Below are 26938 nucleotides of genomic sequence, written 5' to 3' on the forward strand. Positions count from 1 at the left end.
AAATTTTGAAAATTCAATTTTTTCAAATTTCATTATTTTTAACTTCATATTACTTTAGATTAGACAAATACAAACAACTTTTCTCTACAACATTTTTTCATAGAAAGTCAAATTTCGAAGTTATAGGCTCTTAAATAGTAAAAAAATACTCAAAAATTCTAAAATAAAGCTAAAAATCAAAATTTCTCAAAGAGAAAAAAATTATTACATTAATTTCCACATATTCTCACCTCATTGTACTCAAAAAATGCTCACATTAACCAAAAACTAGTAATTTCCGGAAAAACCACCGTATATATATATTTTTTATCATTTTTTTAACAAAAAATCCATATTCCGACTCAATTATCTCCAAAACTATTGCCTATGGGAGCTTGCTGCCAGAGACTTTTTTTCTCGTCTTACCATCAGCTACAACTTTGCTGTTGACAACTTTTCACTAAACTTAAAACTTTTCGACTTATTTGCAAAAAACTAATTTTTTATTACATTCTCATCATATGAGAAAGTATTAGTTTTGGTCGAAAATTGACTTTCGCTAATTTCATGAAATCTCGACGTTTTGGGGTCCCCTGAGTCCGAAAAACATGGTCTAAAAAAAGTGTCTGTCCGTATGTCTGTCTTCGTGTCTGTCTGTAGACACAATGGTGTCCCTACGATAACTCTTGAAAAACTTATTGCATCAACTTGCAACTTTGCATGCACAAAGTTAGTGTTAAAATACAGATCGAGTTCGTTAGCCAGCAATTTTCGTCGAAAACTACGCAAACTACAGTAGTTTCAAAATTTTGAAAATTCAATTTTTTCAAATTTCATTATTTTTAACTTCATATTACTTTAGATTAGACAAATACAAACAACTTTCCTCTACAACATTTTTTCATAGAAAATTAATTTTTTTTTTTAAGTTTTTGGGTCAGGCTAGCTTAACTGGGTTAAAAAAGTTTTATTGATTTTCTAAAATGTTATAACTAAAATACATTCATAAAATTTTTAACATTTTAGAAAATCAATGAAATTTTTTGAATGCAGTTTGTCTGGTCTGACCCTTTTTTAAATTTTAAGTTTTGGTCCTATCTTGTTGGAAATGGTTTTTTACATTCTAATCACATGAGGAGGTATTAGATTTGATGAAAAATTGACTTTTTATACCTCAGGTTGAATGAAAATGGCGACCTTTTTTTCCCATGGACAAAAAAAACAGCTAGTCCTATGCGTTATTTTTGCTCATGGAAAAAAATGCCGCCATTTTCATAGAAGTCGAACAAGTGAATGAGTTTTACTCCCTGTCGTCTGCTATCTTAAATCGCCACTTTTGTGCCTTTGGAATAAAAAATATCGTAAGTTACACGGGACTTAAAGGCTGCCTTTACGGTACCTTGTTGCTTAATATACTATTTGCTAATTTTATGAAATCTTTGCGTTTTGAGGTGCCCTGAATCCAAGAAACATTGTCTGTCGATTACGTCTGTCTGTCTGTCTGTCCGACGATAACTTTTGAAAAACTTAATTTTTTCAAAAACTTTTTTCGAATTTTTGACTTTTTGTCTCAGCTTAGTGGAGGTGTTTTACTTTTGCTTGTTAAAACGATGGGTAAATATCACATTCACTGTATCCAAATTTACATGTTTTTAATCATACACTTGATATATATTTACAAATCACGTATATAGGGAAAACGGGACATAATGGCTAAGGGGCGTAATGAATAATTGTAATTTATTTAAAAATCGTAAATCGAAATGATTTCACTCCTAAGACAACTTGATGTACTGCAAGTTTCTACAAAGGTTGATTATTTATTATTCAATAACTATTGTAAGAAATATAGTAGAAAATCTGTATTTCACATATGAAAGTAACTTTTCAAAATTTTCATTTTTTCATTCTAATTTTTTTAAAATAACTTTAAAAAAGAAACTAAAATCGCGTTTTAAGCTTGAAACATTTTTTGAGGGTCAATTTTAGATTTTTGATTCACACTTACTGTATTGATAAAAATTACAAAATATTTCCTAAGTACCCCTAGGGCGTGTTGGCTAATGCAACACGCTATGTATAACCCGTGTAGAAATTTACCGTGGAAGTGTATGAGAAACTGTCCAGTTGCGCTAGATTCAATCTAGCAACTAGATGGGAAAAATGGACAGGCTTGAACGAGGGATGTAACACTAGCAACGTCAAGATTTTGTACAGTTATTTTGTCTAGTCCTTGTCTAGTAAAATAAATCATTCCTAGCCAGTTCCTGGATATTAAAATAAGCAGTTTCTACATACTGGGAATAATTGTTAGGTTTATAAATAATAGAACAATATTTTTCAACTTTACTCTTTTGTTTGTTTAACTTTTAAACAAACAAAACAGTAATACAAAAGTATTTGTTATTATCACAATTCCTCTTACAATTATTTTTGAAATTAATTGTAACATATTTTGCTACATTGGATTTTTTCTTTAAAACACAAACACATTCACTATAAAGATTCGTACTTGTATACAGATAATAAAATTAATTGTATATTATATTGTTGCAATCACAAAAAATTTACTTAAAATTACCAAAGTTTTATTACTTATTATGAACATTATAATATGAAAAACAATCTAGACTATTAATGATGACATCACATGTCCTTTTTCTAATAAATCTTTTTTTCGCTGTAATATATTTAAACTTGTACACTGTCCCTGTTCAAAAATGGAAAACTGAAAACTTTTCACTAGATTTATAAATTTGATTTTATCTTCACAACAAGATAAGTTACAATTGTAGACTCTTGGTTTCTTTTCATCAAGCACTACGTCAAGAACTGATTTCGTCTGCTAGCTTAGTAGACTCTCAGAGCCACCTTCTCCACGAACTTGTACTAAATTCTTAAGTCAGCGTCCTAGACAGTGCCCAGCTAATTCTTGGACAACCTGCTATACGAACTTGTACTGAATTTTCAATTCAGTATCCTAGACAAATTTTAGCCAGATTCTAGACTGTCTTCATAGCGAAGAAAATAAAGGGGAAAACTGTACATTAACATTTCGGGGCCAGGACAGTTTATTCAGAATAATTTTCCACGACAAATGCTATCTAGCTGTAGTCTATTTCTAGGAAGGCCACGACAAATTTCTACACGGGAAAGAGCAATACCTACGATACCGACGAAGTGTACGTTCATTGTAGAAAAAAAGTAAGCGTAATATAGGGACTTTCGACTTTTTAAAAGAAAGCTGAGGTACTAGAGTAACTTTTCTAGGTGATAAACACTTAATTAAAACAAAAATGTCCGTGTAAATCAACAAAGAGTGAAAAGTTAGCCATTACGCTCCGGTCTACACTACACAAAAACCTTGATACTAATACTTTAAGAATATTTTATCTGCTTCTGCAAATAATATTTCTACTAAGAGTTAGTATAATTAAAAATAACTTCACAATTTAAATCATCAAGACCAAAAATATACATTTAAATCCACTTTATCTCGCAATCATCAGCAAACAAAAACATGTGATGAGAATGTAATCCTTAAAGTCGTAGTAACTTTAAGAAAAAAAAATGTTTTACGAAACATATAATAGGAAACAAGAACAAGAACACAGATAATGCACAACAATTGCAGACCGCCGCAAGCAAAGCGAGCCATTTGCGCGCAACAACACACGGAGCGCGAAGCGCGACGTGTGGAATAATCGCCGGAGCGCGAAGCGCGACGATCAATATTCGCGCGCCCCGAGGCGCGCTGAAACTTGCGAGCGAAGCGAGCCCCCGCGCGAAGCGCGGATGAGAATGTGTCCGCGCTTGCGCGGACAGATTTTTTTTTATAATATCCACCGCCATATTGGATCGGACATTTTAAAAATCTGACCTCATATTGGTAATCAGCGACTCGAAAACTGTTGGAATACTGAGTATCAGGATGATTTGCCTAAATTTCTATATTTCGACCACCATATTGGATCGGCCATTTTGAATTTTGAAAATCTGACCTCAGATTCGTAATCAGTGGCGAAAATAACCTTGGAGTATAGACTTTCATAAAAATAATTCCTTTTAATATGCATTTATAAGGATTTTTGTCGTTTGATCGTCCATATTGGATCGGCCATTTTGAATTTTGAAAGTAGCAATGCAGATTCTTAACGAGTTTAGGCCTGAGTCCCAAAATATACCTTTAGCAACATTTCTAGAATTTATTTGTGCAAATTGTTGCAGTTTAAATGTTCATAACTTTTAAAAAATACAAAAATAACCAAATTTAGGCCCTTAGAGCACAGACGCCATTTTAAATTTTGGAAATGCGGCAAGGGTTTCCAATTCCGTGATACTTGAAGCTTCATGCCACCAAAGTGCATTTATTTTCATTAAAAATTGACGTGGTTACAGAATTTTGACGCCTCTTACTACATTTTGCCTCACTGTGTGTCCCCTGTTTTGGTTCCGCATCTCAGCACAGATAGCTTGGTTTTCCTTAAGAAGACTAGAGACAGGAGGGCTAACTCGGCTGTTTTCTCACTCACAGCAGTGAGTCAGTATTAGTGGGATTATGAAGGCGTGGTTAGGTTGCGCCAAATATCTTGTTTCGTTTCTGCACATCTCGCACACTCTTACTCTTACGTTATATATTTAAATACGTGAGACGCGTGTGTGTGTGGAAGTGCAGAATCAAAACACGATATTTGGCACAATCTAACCATGCCTTCATAATCCCCCTATATTTGTCCTACCCCGACTACTGCAGATAGCCCTTCTGTCTCTAGTCTTCTTGGTTTTCCTCATCACGACCATTCTCAAACGTATTTTATTTTCTATTATTATCTTTGTTTTCTTCACCTTGTGTATTATGAAAAATTTGTCCTGAGCTAACCACCTCTTGACGCCAATTTTTATATCGATCTTCGTCATTGTTTCCTGGCCTAAATTACGAATTTGCTCGCTGTTTAGTATTAGTTCTAGGCTTTTATAGGCTTAAAAAGTTGCAAAACTCTTCTGATCAGCGGTGGACAAGGTTTTTTAAATGAAATAATTTTTTAAATTAGTGACTGACCAGAGTCTGAAAAGAAATTCTTATTGCGATTAAGTTCATTAAAAGGCTGGCTTACAAAAATTGAAGAAAGCATAGTTCGTTTTTCGAAAGCCTTTTTAAAATTGAAAAAATTGAATAAAATTATATTTGTAACTCTATTCGAACAAAGGTACCTTAAAAGCAAATAATTTAGGTCATATTTGTAATTTTTTTAATGAAAATACACAAAGGGGATTAACTCAATATAAATCAATTATTCTTAAGTCTTCATTACATCTAAATAGTTAACAAAATAACTTATTTTAATTCTACACAATTAAACAGAAACTTTTAACCCTTAAAGCGCACACTTATGTACCATCCTTAAATCCATCCTTAAACCGCGCATTAGGTGTGCGACACCCGGGGACTTTAAAGTGTGTTCTCCAAGCTGGAATAGGATATTATGTTTTGGAAAAATTATCTTATATAGCTCAGTACATCAATTTTGAAGGAAAATAGGTTTCATAATAATTTACTTAATCTTAATAATTAAAAAAAGTTGTTTAAAACTACTGAAATTACCTTAAATCGAAAACTGGGTGTCAGACACCCAGAAATTTTTCACCGTCAACTTCATAAAGTTATCAAATACACAAAGACACTTAGGAGACTGATATCACTCACGGAACATAAAGTTAACAAAGTTAAGTACAAAATGTACCGTCCAATAGCGACACATGTTTAATTTTTACGAATTTAAACGAGATATTAGAGTAAAAAGCTAGAATATGGGTGTCGCACACCCAGGGTGCGCTTTCAGAGTTAATTAAGGTAAAAATAACATAAATATAACCTAAAAATGATTTGCTTCTAAGGCACCTTTCTTCGGAGTGTGTCATATTTATTTGTGTATTTAATTTTTACAGCAAAGGAAGACTTTGGGACTTTATAAAATCTCATTATAAAATAAGTATTTCCACAGATACTGTGAGAAGGAAACACATGCGATCGTTTAGTTGTGATGCAATAATTCATCCAAATACGGAGAAAAAGTGCGAAAACCAAAATATATTATTAAACTTCCAAGAGGAACAAAATTGCAAAAAATTACAAGAGGCTAATAAACAATTTGATGCAAAAATTTATGTTACGGATATCTTCAGTCATTCTGAAAAACTAAATAATATGTCAATCTCTGCAGATTCTAGTCACGATGATATTCACACTACACAATTGTTATTAAAAGCGCAAACATTACTTCAGTCCGTTAGTGCAACTTTAAGAAAGAGTAACTCAATCGCGACTAGATTAAATGATTCTCAACAGTTGCTTTATAGTACAAATGAAATCACGACTTTGAAATATTCTACTTCTCAAAAATTAATTGAAGAATCAAAGCATAGCAATTCTGATTTAAAAGATTTAAAACATAATTCAATTGTAGATTCTAAAATACTGTCATTAGACGAAAGCAATTTAAAATCCAAAAAGTCGTCATTGAATGAAGAAAGAGTAGATCACAATATTCTATTATCAAGGGATGCATCTTTAGATACAGCAATAAATAAATCTCTTCATTCGTCAGATTTAGGAACTTACCAATTTAATGTTTTTAACATGACAGGAGAAAGAAAAGAAAAAAATGAATGTATTGTACAATTTTTTCAAAATATTCAAGACAATTTGACACCTGAACATTTTAATTATAGAAATAAATTAGAAAATAAAGCCGGCAATGATAATCTCTACGGTGGGGAAGAAATTTTATGGAAAATTTCCGATGAAGTATTGCAATTGTGGTCGGCGCAAATTTTAGTCGCTTTAGAATCACTTCATCAGCAAGATACAATCGTTGCAGATTTAAGACCTGAAAATATTTTAATTAGTGATGAAGGAAATACAATAATGTGTTACATTCCACCTAGACGAAATTTTAATATAGCAAAATTTAAGGAACCCTATTCTTCTCCTGAATTGTGTGCTTTTGCACCTCCATTACTTCCAACAACTGCTGTTGATGTCTGGAGTTTTGGAGTTTTGCTTTATGAATTGTTTACTGGCTTAGTAAGTATTTGTTTTGTATTTTCGTATTGTTATAAATTCTTTTTTATAAATTTATTTTTCCTTCAATGCTACTTTTATTGTATTGGGTTAAATTAATTTTTTAAATCAATTATTTTAATTTTTATTAGTTGTAACTTTAAATCAATACAGAAATTACTTTTTTATTTGCCAAATATTATTTTTTCATAATTGATACTTTCCGTTGTATTAAAATCAGTTATACTTTAATTTTAGAAATTCCAATCGAAACATTCCGGAGAATTTCATTCACATTCTTCTGTTAACATTCCCGATGGATTAATGGAAAACGCCAAATCACTTTTACTTAGCGTAAGTCTTTTGAGTGATTAACTTATTATTTTAAAAAAATACCAGTCTTTATTATCACGATTTTTTGGTAAAATCAAATGTCGAAAACCAATCAAAATATAATTAAAACTTGTAAATTTTGTATTTTTTGTCAGATTGATACGAAACTATCCGTAGCTAACTTTTTTTAGATAAATAGAACCTAAAATAGACTGAAAGAAATATTCTTATAATATTTAATAAATTCTGAACCAAAATTTTGGTATTCTCGTTTACAATTATTGTAGGACATTCGGGATTTGTATTAGAAATTAGTCTCTTCTTTTGCAGCATTTTATCCTCTTACATATGGGCACTAAAGTTTTCCTTTCTAATTCAGAGGATTTTCCACTTTTATATTTTCCATTAAATGTCACTTTTTAAACAGTTTGAAGCTGCGTTCAGAAAAACAAAAACAACTTAATCTTCTTCCTAGTAAAAATTTGTTTAAATTTTAAAGGAATAATTTCAATCAAAAAAGAAAGGTTAAAATTCATATTTTAGTTAAAAAATTTTCAAATAGAAACAAAAATTCCTCTTTTTTGTAGATGAATATTCGTATATTGAAAATAAAATGTAAAAATAATTGTTAAGTGGAATTTTCTTCTCACTTTGAGATTTTATTTTTTTCGCTGTGCTACATAAAAATTGCTAAGTCGCATGAAGAAATAGATGCCGGATCGCGCTAATATTACAATTTCTTATTTCTCCAGATTACTTCAGTGATATCCACTTAAATGTTTGAATATGGTTTCTTTTATTGTTTAAGTAACATTCCGCGTCGAAAGGGAGCGTTCACAAATGATGTCACGCTTTTAGAGGTAGGGGGGGGGATTCTCTACTAAACGTGACACAATGTATTTTTATTATGTGAAATTGCAAAAATTGCGTGACAGGGGGAGGGGAGGTCGAAAATCTCAAAAAATTGCGTGACATCATTTGTGAACGCTCCCAAAAGGAAGTTTGGGCAAAATCCAGCAAAGTTTATCAAAGTACAAAATAGTATGGGCAAAGTAAAGTAAAGTACGGCTTATGAGCGTTTCCCATACTTCGGAATATACGTGGTTAACAACAATATTTAAAGTACGGGGACAATTCGGCAAAGTACGGGAACAAGAAAATTGGGTATTCAGGAGTATTTTCGAATGAAGAACTACACCAATGTATTGGAGGCAAGTTTTTTGGATATGTAAAATCAAAAAATTCAAGTTCTAAATTTGTGAAGTTCGAGGCAAGTACGGGAAAGTACAACAAAGTATGGGATATTGCAAAAAGGGTTTTTTGGGAAATATTAAGTCTGGAAATTAAAATTCTGAATTTTTGGAGTTTGGTAAAGTACAGAAAAGTATGGGAGAGTAAAAAAAGGTTTTTTGGGAAATATTAAATAAGAAAAAAAATCTGAATTTTTGGAGTTTGGCAAAGTACAGCAAAATATAGGAGAGTAAACAAGGGTTTTTTGGGAAATATTACATAAGAAAAAAAATCTGAATTTTTGGAGTTTGTCAAACTAGGGGAAACTAAGATTTAAAAAATAGATTTTTGGAAAATATTATATCTGAAAATTAAAATTCTGAATTTTTTAAGTTTAGCAAAGTACGGAAAAGTACAGCAAAGTATGGGAGAGAAAAGAAGGGTTATTTTTGTAATGTTAAGTCTGAGAATTAGAATTTTGTCTTCTTGGAGTTCGGCAAAGTACGGGAAATTACAGCCAAGTATGGGAAAGTAAAAAAAGGGTTTTTTGAAAAATATTAAGTCGTAAATTAAAATTCTGTCTTTTTGGAGTTCAGCAAAGTACGGAAAAGTACAGCAAAGTATGGAAGAGTAAAAAAAGTTTTCTTTGGAAATATTAAAACAGAAAATTAAAAATCTGAATTTCTGAAGTCAGGCAAAGTACAGCAAAGTATGGGAGAGTAAAAAGGTTTTTTGTGAAATATTAAATCAAAAAATTAAAAATCTAAATTTTTGAAGTTCGGCAAAGTACTTTCCCGTACTTTTCCAAACTCTAAAAAGACAGAATTTTAATTTTCAGATTTAATATTTCCCAAAAAACTATTTGTTTACACTTCCATACTTTGTTGTACTTTCCCGTACTTTGCCAAACTCCAAAAATTCAAAATTTTAATTTTCGGATATATAGTATTTCCCAAAAAACAATTTTTTAAATCCCTCACACTTTGCTATACTTTCCCGTCCTTTGCCGCACTCTAAAAATTCAGAATTTTAATTTTCAGAGTTAATATTTCCCAAAAAACCATTTTTTCAATATCCCATACTTTGCTGTACTTTCCCGTACTTGCCTCGAACTTCGCAAATTTAGAACTTGAATTTTTTGATTTTACATATCCAAAAAACTTGCCTCCAATACATTGGTGTAGTTCTTCATTCGAAAATACTCCTGAAAATCCAATTTTATTGTTCCCGTACTTTGCCGAATTGTCCCCGTACTTTAAATATCGTTGTTAACCACGTACATTCCGAAGTATGAAAAACGCTCAAAAGCCGTAATTTACTGTACTTGCCCATACTATTCTGTACTTTGATGGAATTTGCTGGATTTTGCCCAAATTTCATTTCCACGCGTAATGTTGTAATTGGTTACTTCGATAAGATCTTAATTTTCATTGGTTCGAAAATTGTGAATTGTGCCAATGTATGAAATATCCCTTATACCCAGATGAAAATAATTTTTACGAATTGTGTACGGAATTCGTTCAAAAAAAGGGTTAAATTGCGATAGAAATTCGTGTGCCATTTTGGAACATTTCTCGTGCGAATTCCAGGTGGAAAATCGGATACAGCACTAATAAAAAACATTCCACACGGAATTCTGATCTGACCACTTTTCCGAACCAATTCTGCACGAAATTCGGACGAATTCCTAACGAATTTTTCAGGAGGGTAAGAATTCTTGAAGTGGCCTCCAATTTTCTTTAAAGTAAGGAACATAAATGATACCTACTATCGGGTCAAAAAGTATAGGCTCCTCACTTTGAAAGCTTATATCTTAGGTAGAAAAAATCGCATTACATTAAGACTACCAGTAATGAAGATCTGCACTGTACCTACGTTCCTTATATAAAATAAGCTTATATCTCAGGTAGAAAAAATCGCATTACATTAAGACTACCAGTAATGAAGATCTGCACTATACCTGCGTTCCTATACGCAATGGCGGAAAACAGAACAATTTTTTGCATTAGTTATTGATTTTTAAAGGTGAAAAATACACGGTTTTATGAAGGGTCCACTTTGAAAGGGTGTAGTTTCTATAATATACATATAACCTATCGAGATGCTGAATTTTTTCCATAATGTTTGAACCCTTCTTAAACATATTGCATAAACAAATTATTATTTTTTCATTGACTTTCCGAGATTATTTAAAACAAAGATAAAAAGCTATCTTTTATGGGAATAATTAACAAAATTTAAATTATTATAATTTAATTATTATTATTATTTTAATTACAATTTTGCTAATGAAACAATAAAAAGAATTTGTATAAGAAATTGATCCAAAGAATCAATCATGAAATAGTTTTCAATTTTTTGTTTTATTACTCCCATTAAAGCAAGGTGCAGGCCGTCATGAACCCTTTTGTCAACGCCAGGGAGCTCAGGTAATGGCGGCCAACGCGGCATGATGCTGACCCTTTTTTCACTACTTTTCTATTCTATTCTTAAACTTGTTATTTACAACTTTAAAGACTTCCTTGAAATAATCTTGCAAGGGTATAGGGCTACAAGAGGCTCAGAATGGGAAAAGGATTTCCAAATTAGAAATATGTTCAGACCATCACTGTCGATATAGTACAGTCAAATTAAACATTTTGCTCTACATTAATTAGAAGTGTCGGTTTTTTCTTTAATAAAAAGAGGTCCATAGAGTTTTAATGTGAGTATTCGGCCTCCGGGGGTGATAACTTTGTCCGTCATATTAAAAATAGGGATGAAATTTTGTTTTGCTAATAGCTCATAAAATTTGACTTTTACGCAAAAGATTGCAGACAAAAATTTTATAGACAATAAAATTCCCTATAATATTTATAAGAACTATTTTTCAAAAAAGTTATTACTTTTCATATAATGTTACAAAATGTAAATAGTTAGGGGTGGAAAGTAACATTTTTACAATTTAAATATTTTTAATAAAAATAGAAGGGATCAAAATAATAAACAACTTTAAAGTTTACTTTTTTTCATACGATAATTAGGTACGGCCGAAGAACGCTTCAAACTTTGCAAATACCAAGTCTCCATTACACATGAACACCATAAAGAAATTATGTAACCCACTTTTAGGAAAATACATTAATGAAACATGACAATTCTTTTTTAACAAAAAGGAGATTATTTACTCTCTAAAACTGAATCAGCGAAATTTAACTGAGAATCAGTGACTCTATTCTTGCGATTTGAATCAGTGAAATTTCACTGAAGATCAATTAAAAATCATTGAAATTTCAGTAATTTTTCACTGATTGGCCAATTAGAAAATAACTCAAATTTGCAATTTATGTGACAGAAATTTTCAGTAGTTTTTTAATTCGCGAATTACTAGAAAATGACTGAAATTTCAGTTATTTTGAACTAATTTTCAGTGAAATTCGTCTGATTCAAATCTCGAGAATAGAGTCACTGATTCAGATTAGGAGAGTATAGAGTCTACATTCAAGTTTTCGACCCCCAATTTGTAGAAGATAATTTTATGGAGCACAAAAACACTTACAATATTTAAAAGAACTATTTTTTTTAAAAAGTCATTATTATTCATGTAATGTTGCAAAATTTAAATAAGTTGGGTTTGAAAAGTGATACTTTTACAATTTTCGCAAAAGACATCCAAATTATGACGAAATACTTTTAATTAAAGTTGAAGAGATCAAAATAATAAACAACTTTAAATTCTATTTCTTTTAACAGTAATTTGATACGGCTGTGGAAAATTAAAAAATTCGCAAATATCGGTTGATCGTTACACAATATTACTTTAAAAAATTATGTTAACCATTTTCAGGACAATACATTAATAAAACATGACAATTTTTTTAACGAAAGCGGATTGTTCATAGAGTTTTAATGTGAGTTTTCGACCTCCGAGAGTGGTAGATTTTTCCGCCATATTAAAAAAAGGGTGGTTTTGTTTCGCATATGGCTAGAAAAATATTTTTAATTTGAGAAGAAAATTCCTCTTTTAAAAATTCACTTGAGGGCCGTCCATAAATTACGTCACACCTTCTAGAAAAGAGGGGAGAGAAATTGCTTGCAATTTATGACAACCAGCAGAAAAATGGCACTAATCTAATCTAACAACCGAGATCGAGTTGGATTTTTCCAAAAAGAAAAAGGTAATCTAGGTAAGCACTTAGATTAGAAAACCCATTGTACCAGACTCCAGCTCACTCATTTAAAGCAACCCCTTTAGAGTACTATTCTTTTCCAGAAGTCCAGTATCTCTTGTATCGATAGGTTGCTCACCAGCTTAGGGTTAATAATTGCTTGACCCCAACTAGATAGCCTAATCCTAGCTAACGCTGGCCATTCAGATAATATATGTGAGTCGAAGTTTCGTTACTCTCCCCACACAGTCTGGACTTAGGTGAAACTTGTATACCTATTTTATGCTGATGGTAATTCAATAGCCCAATATTTCTCATGTTTCTTTTGACCCCATATTTCTATCGCTACCTTAACCAAGCACGGCTTTATTGCCACTGCTGGTTCAGGACCTATAAATTCCGTCTCGGAACCGATTTTCGCCAAGACGTCTACTCTTTCATTACCCTTGATTTCCGAGTGACCCAGTACCCAAATCAATGAAAGTTTATTTGTTGAACCCAACTCATCTAGTACGCTACGGCATTCCCAGACGAGTTTTTATTCTATTGTGGGATTTTTCAAAGCCCCTAAGGCCGCCTGACTATCCACACAAATACTAATCCTCTTGCCCTTTGTTCCGTTCTGAATGGACATTTGGGCGCAAGTTAAAATCGCACACACCTTTGCCTGCCAAACCGTGGCATATTGTCCTAGTGACTCAGCCACTTTAATGCAGCCAGTTTTTCGATAGATTCCAAAGTCTGCACCGCAGTCCATCTTGGAGCCGTCTGTATACCAGACTTCGTCCCCAAGTGGAAAACCTTTCTTCCAATCCGTTCTGGTGTAAATGATCTTAAAGCGGGGTTTAAATTTCACTCTCTTGATCATTCTATCTTGCACCATACTTAATTCTGGGATTGATAGAATTGAGCGTGGAAGCTTGGTGAGTATACCACCAAACTTCCACCTTCCCTGCGCGGTTAACCTGCTCATAGTAAGAACCGCCTTTTTCACCGCAGCAAAATGCAGAGGTACCTCGGCTAGCATGAATCCCAAAGCAGCTGTTGGCCTGGTCCTCATAGCCCCCGTAATACCCCTGAAAATCATTGCTTGCAGTTGGTCCAATTTCTCTTTAACCGTTATCAGTTGAGTCCTTGACCACCAAACAACCACCGCGTGAAGAAACCTGAGTTCTTCAATCATCTGATAGAGCCAGTTGACCATATTAGGCCTTAGTCCTCACGATGACCCTATCGCCCTTCTACACGCCCAAAAAGCAATACTTAGCCGACTCAGAAAAAGAAATTTCTTTTCCATAAAATATCGGTTTCTTTAAACTCGGTACCTTATATTTTCTTGTGAAAACTACTATATTCGTTTTCTCTGGGTTCACAGAATGTCCAGTTAGATTGCACCAATCCTTGAAAATCTTAAGTGCACGTTCCGTAAGTTCTAAGAGGGTCTCAATTGAGTGCCCTCTTATAATTATAAGGAAATCATCCACATAACTTTGCGCAAGGTCATCCCCCGATCCCGGAAAATAAGCGGAAGCTACCACAACCTCCTTTTTATTTCCGTTCTTTTTCTAGTACTTAGCCTTAACAACAGCTAAGTCTCTGGTAGTTAATTCCAATAGAGGGAAAGCGTCTAGACCTTTATAAATTAGGCAAGCTCTTGGAACTGGTTCCTGTGGTAAACTAACTAGCACCCCACAGCCACTTAGACTTCTAATCTTACCCTTGTAAACACAAGGTTCTTGAACAAAGACTATAGCTGCCTGCATCCTTGCAAAGTTCCTGGCTAGAATCGCCGAAGCGCCTTTACAATGATGCAAGTTAATCTGCATACAGTGGATCCCGGAAGCAGCCATATTTAAGACTGACTCACGGTCCCCTCTGTCGCGTCCACACCTTTATCGCCAGCATCGTGATCCCCCAAAAAGGGCTCTTCGACGCTCACGTGTGTGGTTTTATTTTTATTAATTTCTGTAGTATCCATTATGATCCCACGAGAAAAGAGGAAAAGAAGATCAATCGTTAAAGAGCCTCTATTTAAGGAAAAGCCTAAATTACATCTGAGAGTTAGCCTGGTATCCCAGAGTCTCGTTCAAGATACCTCCATTCGAGCCCCACCCCGGGGACGGGTTGTCCAGAAGACGGACCCTTCCTGTAACACAACCGTTCTCGAGCTTTACGGTTACTTGTGCCCAGCAATGGTCGTTCCCGTACAACCCTCCCCCCACGGAAGAACCCGACGGATTTGGTAACCCTGGTATCATTCATCTATGGACACAAGTTCATCACGGATTAGGTGGCAGAGACTTGCACCTCAATCGCCATGGCACAGCCAACGTAACCATGGAAAGGTTTCTTCTTGGTCAGACTTCCACCAGTAGAAAGCCTTCAGAATGAACCCGCGGTTAAGCCTCTGTCCATCCCGTCGCTCTCGATATTCCTCTAAATCCCCGTATCGGGACACTGACCAGCAAAACACAGAAGATTCGGTTTCTGTAGCAGCCGACCCATTTTGAAGGGTTCGCCCCTCAGTTCCCACGAGAGATATCGAGAAGTAGCCTCCCACTGGGTAAAATCTTCTCGTGCGCCTCCCACCAACGCAACGGCAAGTTCTTGAAACCCCTGGAGAGGAAAAAAAATGGCGCTAATATGTATGGGTTATTTTAACGTAACTGTAATATTTGGCGGCATCATATAAAACACTTTCAAAATAAAAATTTTTTACTTGGGTGTGGATACATTTTACAGGTATATATAAAACCTATTTGCAACCACAAATATGTACAAACAGATATTATAATTTTTGATAAATTGCGGAATTCCCTCCAAAATGCCAGCTTCGTGGCGTGTCTGTTTTTTAAAATTTCAAACAAAATTCACAAAATTTTACTGAAAACGTCGAAACTGGAAACGAGCATTTTTATAATATGAATTGTGTATATAGGTGAACAATTTGGGCATATAATGCATCTTCTAATACTTTTTATAAAATTATAAAATGTAAAATAGTTTTGTCTACAAATTTTTTAAATTTTGTAATAAGAAAACATTTATACAATTAATTTATTAAAAAAATTTTGTTTAATTTTTATTTTTGTTTAAAGCAGCGACGGCTAAGGCTGCCCTGAGACTTGGCGGTTCCAAGGGCTGCAGAGAAGTGGGTAGATGGCGTCTCCCTAAGAATCTTGTGAGGAGGCCTCTTCTCAATATATGATCAGAGACAAGATTTTCCCTTTGTACCTTTTTGATAAAAAGTACAAGATTAACAAACCTTTTAGAGAGGATTGGATGAATGGACTGGCGACCATTCTGGTTAATAGTGATGTCTGGTATACAGATGAATCTAAAAGCGGGAATGAAGTCGGTGCAGGAATCTATCACGTAACATCTCAAGGAAGCCACTCGTATAAGTTAGGGCCCACTGTTACCGTGTTACAAGCCAAAATTATGGCGATATTCTATGGTGCTGTTGAGGCTCTAGAGAGTTGTCATGATAAAAATATTTTTATCCTTTCGTATAGCAAGGCAGCAATTTTTTCCTTGAAACGATATGTAACAACATCACAGCTGGTTGGTGATTGCCATGAGGCTCTTAACAGATTAGCTGGAATTAACCGCGTTACTCTTCTTTGGGTCCCTGGTCACAGTGGTTTCATTGGCAACGATAAAGCGGATGAACTAGCCAAAACAAGCGCTAGGGAACAATTTATTGGTCCTGCCCCTCCTGTTGATGTCTCTGACAAATGATTGACCCTGGAATTTAACCAGTGGCTGGCAGTAGAGCACCAAAGGGAGTGGCAGGCAACTAAGGGCTGTAGGCAGGCCAAAATACTCTTGGGAACCAATATTAATCTCAAGAGGAAAGCGGAACTCCGCAAACTTAATAGAAAAGAGGCAAAAATCATAACAGGGCTGTTGACCGGCTACTTCTTTCTTGGAGAAGCCGTTATTGCCACCACGAGCCTGGCCGAAGATGTAGGGGTGGTGGCTATGGGGAACGTAAAGGGATTACCCAAGCGTTGGTGGTCGTGATTCGAAAAGGTTTCGTGGCTGCAACCCCTTCAAATAATAATAATAATAATAATAATGCGCAAGTCGCGACGCCGTAACTGGAAGGACCTAATCGAGGAAGTCGATAAGGACCCATGGGGTCTGGCTTTTAAAATTGTTACTAAGAAATTAGCGACGAGGCAAAAGACCCCCGGCCTGGACAATCCCGATTGGGTCAGAAAGATAATAAATTCTTTGTTTCCTCCTCTAATACCTCTTCTCTAATACCTTAGAAGGGACTGGAGTTTTTGCAAAGTCGAAGAGGAAGAACTCTTCACACTTAGTGAACTACAAAAAGCAGGCAAAAGATTAAAAACAGGCAAGGCGCCTGGAATCGATGGATTTTGCTTCGATGCTACAATCTTTGCCTTGAGAGAGGAGAGTTCTTCCGCGACTGGAAGCGACAGAGGTTAGTCCTCCTGAGGAAAGGTGAAAAACCTATAGATAAGGTTTCATCGTACACGCCTATATGTTTGCTGGATACGATGGGTAAACTTCTAGAGGATATGGTTCTGCAGAGAATGCAAAGCCACTTGACCGAAGAGTATCGTCTATCCGATCAGCAATTTGGTTTCCGTAAAGGCAAGTCCACAGTTGATGCCATCCAGGCAGTTGTGGACATAGCCAAAGCAGGAAAAAACAAATTGGGACCTGGAAAAAAGAAGAGCTTCTGCGCGTTGGTAGCAATTGACATACGCAACGCGTTTAATTCCGCAAGATGGAAAGATCTCATCGAGTCGATGAAAAAGAAAAACATGCCGCCCTACTTGTTGCAGATAATGGATAATTATCTTAGCGACAGGTGGGTTATATATGAAGGAGACACCTGCACTCTCAGGGAAGAGATGCAGAGTGGGGCTCCTTAAGGCTCGAGGGTGGGTCTATTTGTATGGAATGTATCTTACGATGATTTTCTGCGAATGGATCTGCCCGTAGGTGCGGTGATCATCGGCTTTGCGGACGACGCGTTGTTCGTGTGCACTGCCGAAAGTGAGGAGGCTCTTGGGACATTGGTGAACGAATGTCTGCGACTAGCAAAAAGCTGGCTGGATACCAGAGGTCTTGAAATGGCCCTGGAAAAGACCAAGGCACTGCTGGTCACAGACAGACGTGGTTATGAGCTCCCACGAATCGTGATAGACGGATTCGAGGTCAAGTGGAGTAAGCAAATTAAATATCTTGGTGTGGAGTTGGATGGAAGGTTAAACTTCCACCACCACATGGCTACGGCGTCAAATAAGGCGATCGAGTATGCGGCTAATCTTTCACGGTTAATGCCAAACGTAGGCGGACCCCGTGAACAAAAAAGAAGACTGGTGGCGAGTGTCGCCCATGCTAAAATGCTCTACGCAGCACCAGCGTGGGCCCCATCCCTGAGGAGTAAAAGGTGTGTTACCATCTGTGAAAAGATACTGTCGGCGCAGAGATCGATAACAACGCGTATCATCTCTGCATATAAGACGGTATCTACGAGTGCTGTGCAGGACCTTGCAAGTGTCCCGCCAGCAGATCTTTTGGCAAGGGAAAGGGAAGAAATGTTTCTCTTTTCTAAAGAATGCAGTTCCTTGGATGAGGAATTAAGACCAAGCAAGGGCCTGATCCGCAAAGAAGCGAGGAACAGGCTCATAGAAAGATGGCAAGAAAGATGGGATGGTGAGGAAAAAGGTCGAATGACTTATCGCCTTATCCCGGCACTCGCCACCTGGATAAATAGGAAACACGGTCAGGTTTCCTATTATTTGACTCAGGCGCTCACAGGTCACGGGTGTTTTAACTCGTACCTGTGTCGCTTTAAATTACGCGAGGACGAGGTGTGTGTATATTGCCAGTTCCCTGAGGACAACGCGGAGCACATCCTCTTCTCATGCAAGAAATGAGACCTGGAGAGGCGGGCCATGTTCGAAGGTGTAAACAGTCAAGTTACACCGGAGAACATGGTATCGCTGATGACCCAGTCAGAAGAGAATTGGCGGCAAGTCGAGAACTTCATAATCTCGGTTATGTCGAGGAAAGATCTCGACGGCCGCCAAAAAGCGTAATTTAAACAGCTTTTAATTTGTTTTGTTTGTTTTTTATTAATTTATTTTGTGATTTATTTGTCCTTATACATTTTTTAATTGTTTTGTGTTTTGTATTCATCTTTGTACAGTTTCGTCTTTTCAACATTTTATCTTTTGACTTTTTAAACTTCTTAAAAATTTTTTTTTTATTATTGTTGTGCTGTAAATTCCGCTTAGACTATAAAATAGTTTTAATCATTTTTTTAACTACGGACGCAGGAAAACCGCAGAGAGAAGAAGAAGGTCGCATTAGCGGCAGAGTTGGAGCGCCACCCTCGAAGGCTAAAGTCTTAATACGACAGTTCCGAGGGAGGGTAAAGGGCTCCAGAAGAAGGGTTACGGGTTTTAGTGGGTCGGGCTGGCAGTAGGTCGCCAGTTTATTAAATTTACCATTTTATATATTTATTTTTCTTTTTTTTATTTCCTTTTGTTTTATCACACCAACCCCACATAACCTTGGAGTGCGGAGTCCAAGGTATCTGTAGGCAGATTTCCCAAAATTCCCTAAGCAAAAAAAAATAAATAATAATATAATAATAACAATAATAATAATAAATTATAATAATTAATTAATAATTAATCAAAAAACTTTCAAACCTAGAGATTATTTTTCAAATAACGATGATTCTATTCCGAGTGATTATTTTGTTTTCCCTTATGTACAAGGTTTTGAATCTGTTTTAAGAAATATTTCCAATAAAAATAACAAAGTTAACTTAATTTTTTCAATAGATCATACTTTAAATAATTATATTTTTAAAAAAAATTTTAAAGATAAACTCACTATTTTCAATCATATTAATTGTGTTTATGAAATACCATGTAACAGTTGTTTCAAAAGTTACATTGGAGAAAGCGGAAGACATATTTCGGATAGAATCAAAGAACATGAACGAGATACAGTAAAGAAACTTCAGAATACAGGCTTATCTTCACATAATTATAACACTGAACATTCTTTTGATTTCAAACATCCTAAACTTTTAGAAATAGAAAGTAATGAAATCAAAAGGAAAAATTTAGAAATGATCCATATTCAAAATAATATTCAGAATCATGTTAATTTTTATTCTGATATAGATAAATTAAGTAAAATTTATTTTTCATTAATTTCAAATTCTAAATTTATTTGAAATTTGAAACTTCCGCGTTAATTTTCTCTTTATTCATTATTTGAAATTTTGATAAAATGGGAAACTACTTTATTATAAAATATAGTGATTTACTATACCATTAAATTATTACCTCTTTATATCACGCGTCGGAGCTCTCGCCTCTTCTCAGTCTCTCATAGAAATTCTCAAGGCAACCATTTTGGTCAGTTCTAGATATTCATTTTTTGAATGATATTAAATAATTAAAATATAAATAATCAAACTGTAAGATTACTCGGTTGGCTCTCGGAAGTGATTTCAAGTGTTAAATAAAGGTTTTCTCTCAAGAAGTTAAGGTTTTCTCACAAAAGGCGAAGGCGTGCACTCGCCGGCAAGGCCGCCGCTTGAACTTACAAACTCGATTTAAGACAATAGAGTGATTCGCAAAATAATTGTTTGTGCAAATCAAAATTACAAGCATATTTTCAATAAATTTACTTTTGTGTGATTTAACCTAAAATTTTTACAGTGAGTTTAATTTGAATGTATTTCCCACTATTCCCCTTTTTTGATATAAGACTAATCTCACCGAATACAAGGAAACTCTCAAATTCTCCTTGTACCTTCTCAAACACATGTGTTCGTTCAGTTTGTCGAAATGTGGTCTCTTTTTTTGTAAATAATTTTCTCGTTTTTTGCCTGATGAGGGCTTTTTAAGCCGAAACATGTAGCAAACAATTATATTTATGACAAATAAACATCTTTAACCGTACAATATTAACATATGGCCTAAAATTTATAACAACAATAATAAATTGTTTTTGTTTTATTATCAGAATATTTTTCTGCATAATTTTCAGTTTACTCCAGGTTAATGGCTTTATTTGTACATAAGGGTAAGACTCCATCAGAAAAAAGTGATTTGCAAGTGGTCTTCCGATTTCTTTGAAAGCTTGGGAAATAGAACCTATTGTGCACGTTTGCACGCTCGCTTCATATTCCGCCTCGCTACGGAGTTTAATTCCGCGGTACGCGCTTCTACTAAAACCTCAATATCTCGAGAACTATTAGAGTCTTCATACATTTTTTTATGAAATGAAAGGTGAAATTATAAGGAATCGATATTTACTTATTAGAAAATTCAAAAATTAGGCCAACTGAACTAAAAATTAATTCAAAAAATTTTTTTGCCTTTTTTTTGACAAATTTTGGAAATTTTTTTTGTCATAATATAAAATTAAACAACGTATTTTTAACAATATCGCCTGTTAATTTTATTAAAATCGATCAAAAAGTTTCAGAGATATTAATTTTTGAAAAAAACGCAACACTCATTTTCAATATGGCGTAGCAGCCGCCATTTTGTAAATTTTTCAAAATCCTTTTAGGGTAAAATTTAACTCATATAAGACTTCTATTTCCCAAGCTTTCAAATAAATCTGAAGACCACTTGCAAATCGCTTTTTTTCTGACGGAGTCTTACCCATAAGTTAACTTTTTATCTTTGTTTTAAATAATCTCGGAAAATTGATGAAAAATAATAATTTATTTATGCGATATGTTTAAGAAGGGTTTAAACATTATGTAAAAAATTCAGCATCTCGATAGGTTATGTATTATAGGAATTCTTCATTACTGGTAGTCTTAATGTAATGCGATTTATTCTACCAGAGTTATAAGCTTCCAAAGTGAGAAGCCTATACTTTTTGACTTGATAGTAGTGTTTGTATTTGCAGAAATATTAATATTATAGGAGATTGTTGCAGTATTCATACAGTGTTTTTAATTTTCTAAGTAGCTCGATAGGGGTGTCTGATAGAAATAGGTACCAGGTCATCTGCGTAATCTAACATCAACACTTCTGTCAAAGAATTAATTAAGAGAACTCATAGTAAAAATTTAGCACTTACGTATCATTAAAAAATTAACCAATTTTATTCAACTGAATTTATGCAATAGCTAAAATAATTTTATCTCCAAAGCCTTTTTAACATGTCTCCAATAGGACTTCTATAAGAAAAATAAATTTTAATGGCCTTTTTCACATTCTCAGAAATTTTTTTAAAATAGTGTCAGAAAGTACAATGTTTTTTCTATCATTTTAAAAATATTTAGACCTCCGTTTTATGTATGACAAAAATGCTCTAACATTGTCTTCAGTTTTAGGTTAAAATTACTTCACGATGATTAGTGATATTTTAATTCATTAAAAATATTCTAAATAAGATTTTAATGCACTTTAAAATAAAGTTGAGAATCTGATATTTAATTTTCCTATATATTATTTATAAAAAGGAGGAATATTACTGCTTTTATAAATAATAAAATTTTACATATTAGCCCGAGTAAAAATTCAATTTTATATCAGAAGCTTTGTCTTTCATTAAATAATTGAATATACACTGCAAAAAGAAGTATTTTAATTTATGATGTTATGGTAGTCATTTCTAAGAAATGAATTTGTTTTAAGAGTGTTTTCCACCCTTACAATTTTTAGGGTCGAGTTGAATTATTTTCCAAAGTATGCAATAAAATTTTGCAAAATTGGGTATCGAAGGGTTTTTGGGGTTGCTGATAATGAATATGATATTAGTTTTTCAAAATTTAAAATGGCGGATACAATACGTTTTTAAAAAATGATGGAATTCGCTAAAACTGTTACTCGAGAGTTTTCGGGGTCGCTGATTACGAATTCGACGTTAGTTTTTAAAAATTATAAATGACCCATCAGATAAGTAATAAAATTAAAGCGAATCCGTTTGTTTTTATAACTTGCCCGCTATATTGGATCAACCATTTTTAATTTTTTAATACTATCATATCGGATTCGTAATCAACTAAGAAATATCACAAGTAACGCCTTTCAAGAAAATTAATTTAAATAAGATTCAATGCATCCGACCATTGAAGGTAAGATGTAAGTTGCTTTCAATCAATGAAGATAATATTCATTGCATCTGACCAATTCAATGAAGGTAAGACGCAAGGTATCTGACCAGTTAAGGTAAGATGTTAGTTGCATCCAATCAATAAAGATAAGACTGAAGGTATATGATCAATTATGGTAAGACATAAGTCAGATACCTTCCGTCTTATCTTCATTGGTTGGATGCAACTTATATCTTACCTTGTTTGTTTTGTTTAAATGGCCTCTTGTTTTAACAAATAGACAGTACGTAATCAATATTTAGTTCTAAGATAAAGTTGTAGCCGCTCAATTCAGGCGAGCAGATGTTTTTTGTTCTGTTCCAATTAAATGCGAAGATGATTTTTGTTTTAGTTTAATAAATTTCCTCGTTGAGATTTCTTGGCATAGTAGACTGATAGAAACTGAGTATGTAGATATCTTTCTTTTTACGTTGGAGCCTTGCATCGTGTTGAATCGTTGTTTGTGATTGCTTGGTTGGATTTATTTGAATGGGCGTTTTTTCATTGTTGGAAGGGAATAAATATTGAGAACAATTTCAATCAGCAGTCGTCATCGTGATTGAACCTGCGTAACCATGTAGTTGTTATACTATCATTCCCCCACTTGAAAAGAATCTTCCCAACTCCTGGACAATCTCAATATCTGGATTGAAAATTAATTCATCCAGATTGAGATCGTCTGGATTGAAGTTGTGAATTCTTCTACGAAGGAGTGAGAAAAAAGCAGGCCTCTTAAGAGTAAGGCAAGGGCAATATCTCATCAGATGATCAAGACTTTTAAAATTGCTTAGTTTCAACCAATATGTTCCAACATGTGCTCCCCCGTGCAGACGTTAGATGTTCTCAGCCTTGTGATTAAGTTGATATCTCGCCTAGGTGCATCAATTCCCTTGAACCACGGTCTTTTGGTCTTGACATTCACCTTATTGTAATAGTTATTAGTGAGGGGTTTGTTAAAGAAGTATGGCCACGTCAAGTCCCTCCAGTGGTCGAAATCTCTTTCAATCACCGGAATTAGGTCTTTTGATGGACAACTTTGTAAATTGCCCAAAGGTAACGTTAGTGCATGTCTCATATCTCTTTTAAAGCTGATTGTGAATCTGACAGAATAAGTTGGAATTGATTAATTCAAGGAGTGATTTATGTGGTGTGAAACTTTTTTTAATTTGAATACCCGTGTCAAGGTCCACTTCAACTGGTCTTGTTAGTTCATTCCAGGACATGTCTAATTGTAGAGTAGGTTTTTTTGTTTTCCCACATTTTCCTATGATTTGTTGTAAGTCCATATATGTGCCAAGTAATGGTATGTGTGTAAAAGACGGTTTGTTGTTTTTCCTTTTATTTAGTTCAATGTTTTCTTTAAGACTGTTTAATTTTGGTATAAGTGGATTGGATGTCCAAGAAAGATTACGAATTAGAAATTTTCTATTAGCTAAAGATCTTCTTAGGTAAAGCGGGGGAACATTAGCTTCCGACATTAGTATACCGATCGGGGTGGATCTTATGCAACCCAAGATCACTCTCATGGCCTGATTCTGGATTTGATCAAGAGTTTTAAGGTTTGAGATAGATGCATTGGAAGAGAATTGTGATCCCCACTCAAGGTGTGATCTGGTTAGTCCTTTAAAGACTGTGATCATTAAATTCGGATTAGCCCCCCACGTAATTCTGGACATGGACCTTAACAAGTTAATAGATCGGGATGCCTTTTGAGCACAGCTCTTAATGTGCCTCTCCCAGGTAAGTTTCCTGTCGAGTATAACCCCCAAGTAGGTCATCTTATTTTGGACACCGACTTGAGTGTTCTGGATCTTAAGAAAAAATTTGAGAAGTCTAGTTTTGATTTAGAAAAAATAGTGAGTTGAGATTTAGTTGGGGAGATTGACATGCCTATGTTTTTCAAGCATGGGATTAAATCGTTGATTGCTTTTTCTAAAAGATTAATTGCTTCTTGAGGACTTTTCGTATTTGCGTATAATAATAAGTCGTCAGCGAACATAAGCCATTTTATAGTTTTTGGAATTATACTATTGATTTTGCTAGTTGCCCGGTTGAATAAAAGGGGAGAAAGGACACCCCCTGCGGTACTCCTATATGGGAGTCACTACTGTTATTAGAGTTCGTTGAGAAACAGAGATGCTTGACTGTTATCAGGAAGTTTACGAAATTGATTATCTTGTTGGGAGTTTGAATTTCAATTAGTCTATTATAAATAGCCCTAGGCAAAATGTTGTTAAATGCACCTTTAAGGTCCACAGCAATTGCTATGGTGTGTTCCTGTTTGGTAAATCCGTTAGAAATATCAGTAACCAAAGCCGAGATGCAATCCACAGTAGACCTGCCTCTTCTGAAACCGTATTGGTTGAGGGGGATAGAGTTTTGAGTTTCAATATAATGTTCCAATCTATTGTAAACCATTCTTTCAAATACACTGGGGTCAAAAAGTTTCAGTACATTTGTACTGATTACTTTTAAATGGTCGATTCACTTCAAATTCAAATATTTCTGTAAAAGTAGATGTTAGAGCTATCAAACTAGGATCATTTTAAAGTTTAATAAATTTAGAATCAAATAGGCTAAGATATAACCAATTTAATAGTGTAAATATTAAAAATTTAATTCTTTAAAGTTAGAGATTTTTTGTAAAAATTGCGATTTTGAAATCTGGAATTCAAGCGCACGCCAATTAAAGAAATTTTTTTTTTTAAGATTTGATAGTTGCACAATATCAAGTACAGATTCCATTCTTTAATTCTAGACCAAAATAATTCACATTTATTAAGTATTTTCTTCAAATTCTATAAAAATAACTTCCCTTGCTCTCGAAATTTTTCAAAGAATATTAATTGCAAATTCGTCGTTTTTATTCACTTGTTCTATCAAATAACCACACTTTTAAAAATATAGAACCTCTTCATCTTTAGAAATTTAAGTTATTTACATGAAATTTATCCCTCTGCTTATAATTTTACAAATTTTAACTCTATCATTATTCCTTATTTTCATTCTAAGTGTCTATTTTTTTATTTTACATTAAAAAAAAGGTGCACATTTTTCAAAAGTGTGGTTAGTTGATAAAACAAGTGAACGAAAACGACGAATTTGCAATTAATATTCTTTGAAAAATTTCGAGAGCAAGGGAAGTTATTTTTATAGAATTTGAAGAAAATACTTAATATATGTGAATTATTTTGGTCTAGAATTAAAGAATGGAATTTGTACTTGATATTGTGCAACTATCAAATCTTTAAAAAAAATTTTCTTTAATTGGCGTGCGCTTGAATTCCAGATTTCAAAATCGCAATTTTCACAAAAAATCTCTAACTTTAAAGAATTATATTTTCAATATTTACACTATTAAATTGGTTATACCTTAGCCTATTTGACTCTAAATTTTTTGAACTTTAAAATGATTCTAGTTTGATAGCTCTAACATCTATTTTTACAGAAATATTTGAATTTGAAGTGAAGCGAGCATTTAAATGTAATCAGTACAAATGTACTGAAACTTTTTGACCCCAGTGTAGTTTGCAAAACATTGAGGAGAGCGAAATCGGGCTGTAACCCTTTTTATTGGGTTTACGAACAAAAACTACTCGAATGTTTCTTAACTCTTCTGGGAAGGTTGATTTAAGATAAAACTCATTAAACAGCGACAATAGCAATCTTTTCGCTCTTTTAGGGAGTTGTTGGGTGGAGGAGGCGAAGGCCTTAACTTTAGCCCAAGTCTATGTCATCCCAGAGGACTTATTGATATTATTACAGAAGTCGACGAAGGAGGACCTCTTTTTATTGCGTAAAAACCACTTCACCTCATTATCAATAGACTCAAATTATTGTCTATTCTGATGTGACTGAACTTTGAGAAATACCTTCCTAGCTTCACGTCGTCTAACCAGAGCTTGATTGCATTCGAAATCCCACCAAAGAGGTTGGGATTTCCTGGTTACATGGAGCGAGGTGGGGTAATATGCCCCTGACTCTATTAAATGTGTTTTGATACTATTAATAAATAAATTGTGTATTGGTAGAGGATCCTTGGCTAAGTTGAATTCGGCTTCG

At 34.1% G+C, this 26938-nt stretch overlaps 1 protein-coding gene across 1 annotated transcript in view; it reads left to right on the top strand.

Moving 5' to 3' along the window:
- The window catches only part of LOC122504129 (ribosomal protein S6 kinase delta-1), a 175482-nt gene that overhangs the window by 131835 nt on the left and 16709 nt on the right, over positions 1-26938 (top strand). Inside the window, exons 4-5 of the mRNA XM_043615060.1 lie at positions 5926-7063; positions 7298-7393. Of these exons, the coding sequence (XP_043470995.1) occupies positions 5926-7063; positions 7298-7393 (1234 nt within the window). The remainder of the gene's footprint in view (positions 1-5925; positions 7064-7297; positions 7394-26938) is intronic.

The sequence above is a fragment of the Leptopilina heterotoma genome, unplaced genomic scaffold, assembly GCF_015476425.1.
Source record: "Leptopilina heterotoma isolate Lh14 unplaced genomic scaffold, ASM1547642v1 Lhet_279, whole genome shotgun sequence".
Taxonomy (NCBI): domain Eukaryota; kingdom Metazoa; phylum Arthropoda; class Insecta; order Hymenoptera; family Figitidae; genus Leptopilina; species Leptopilina heterotoma.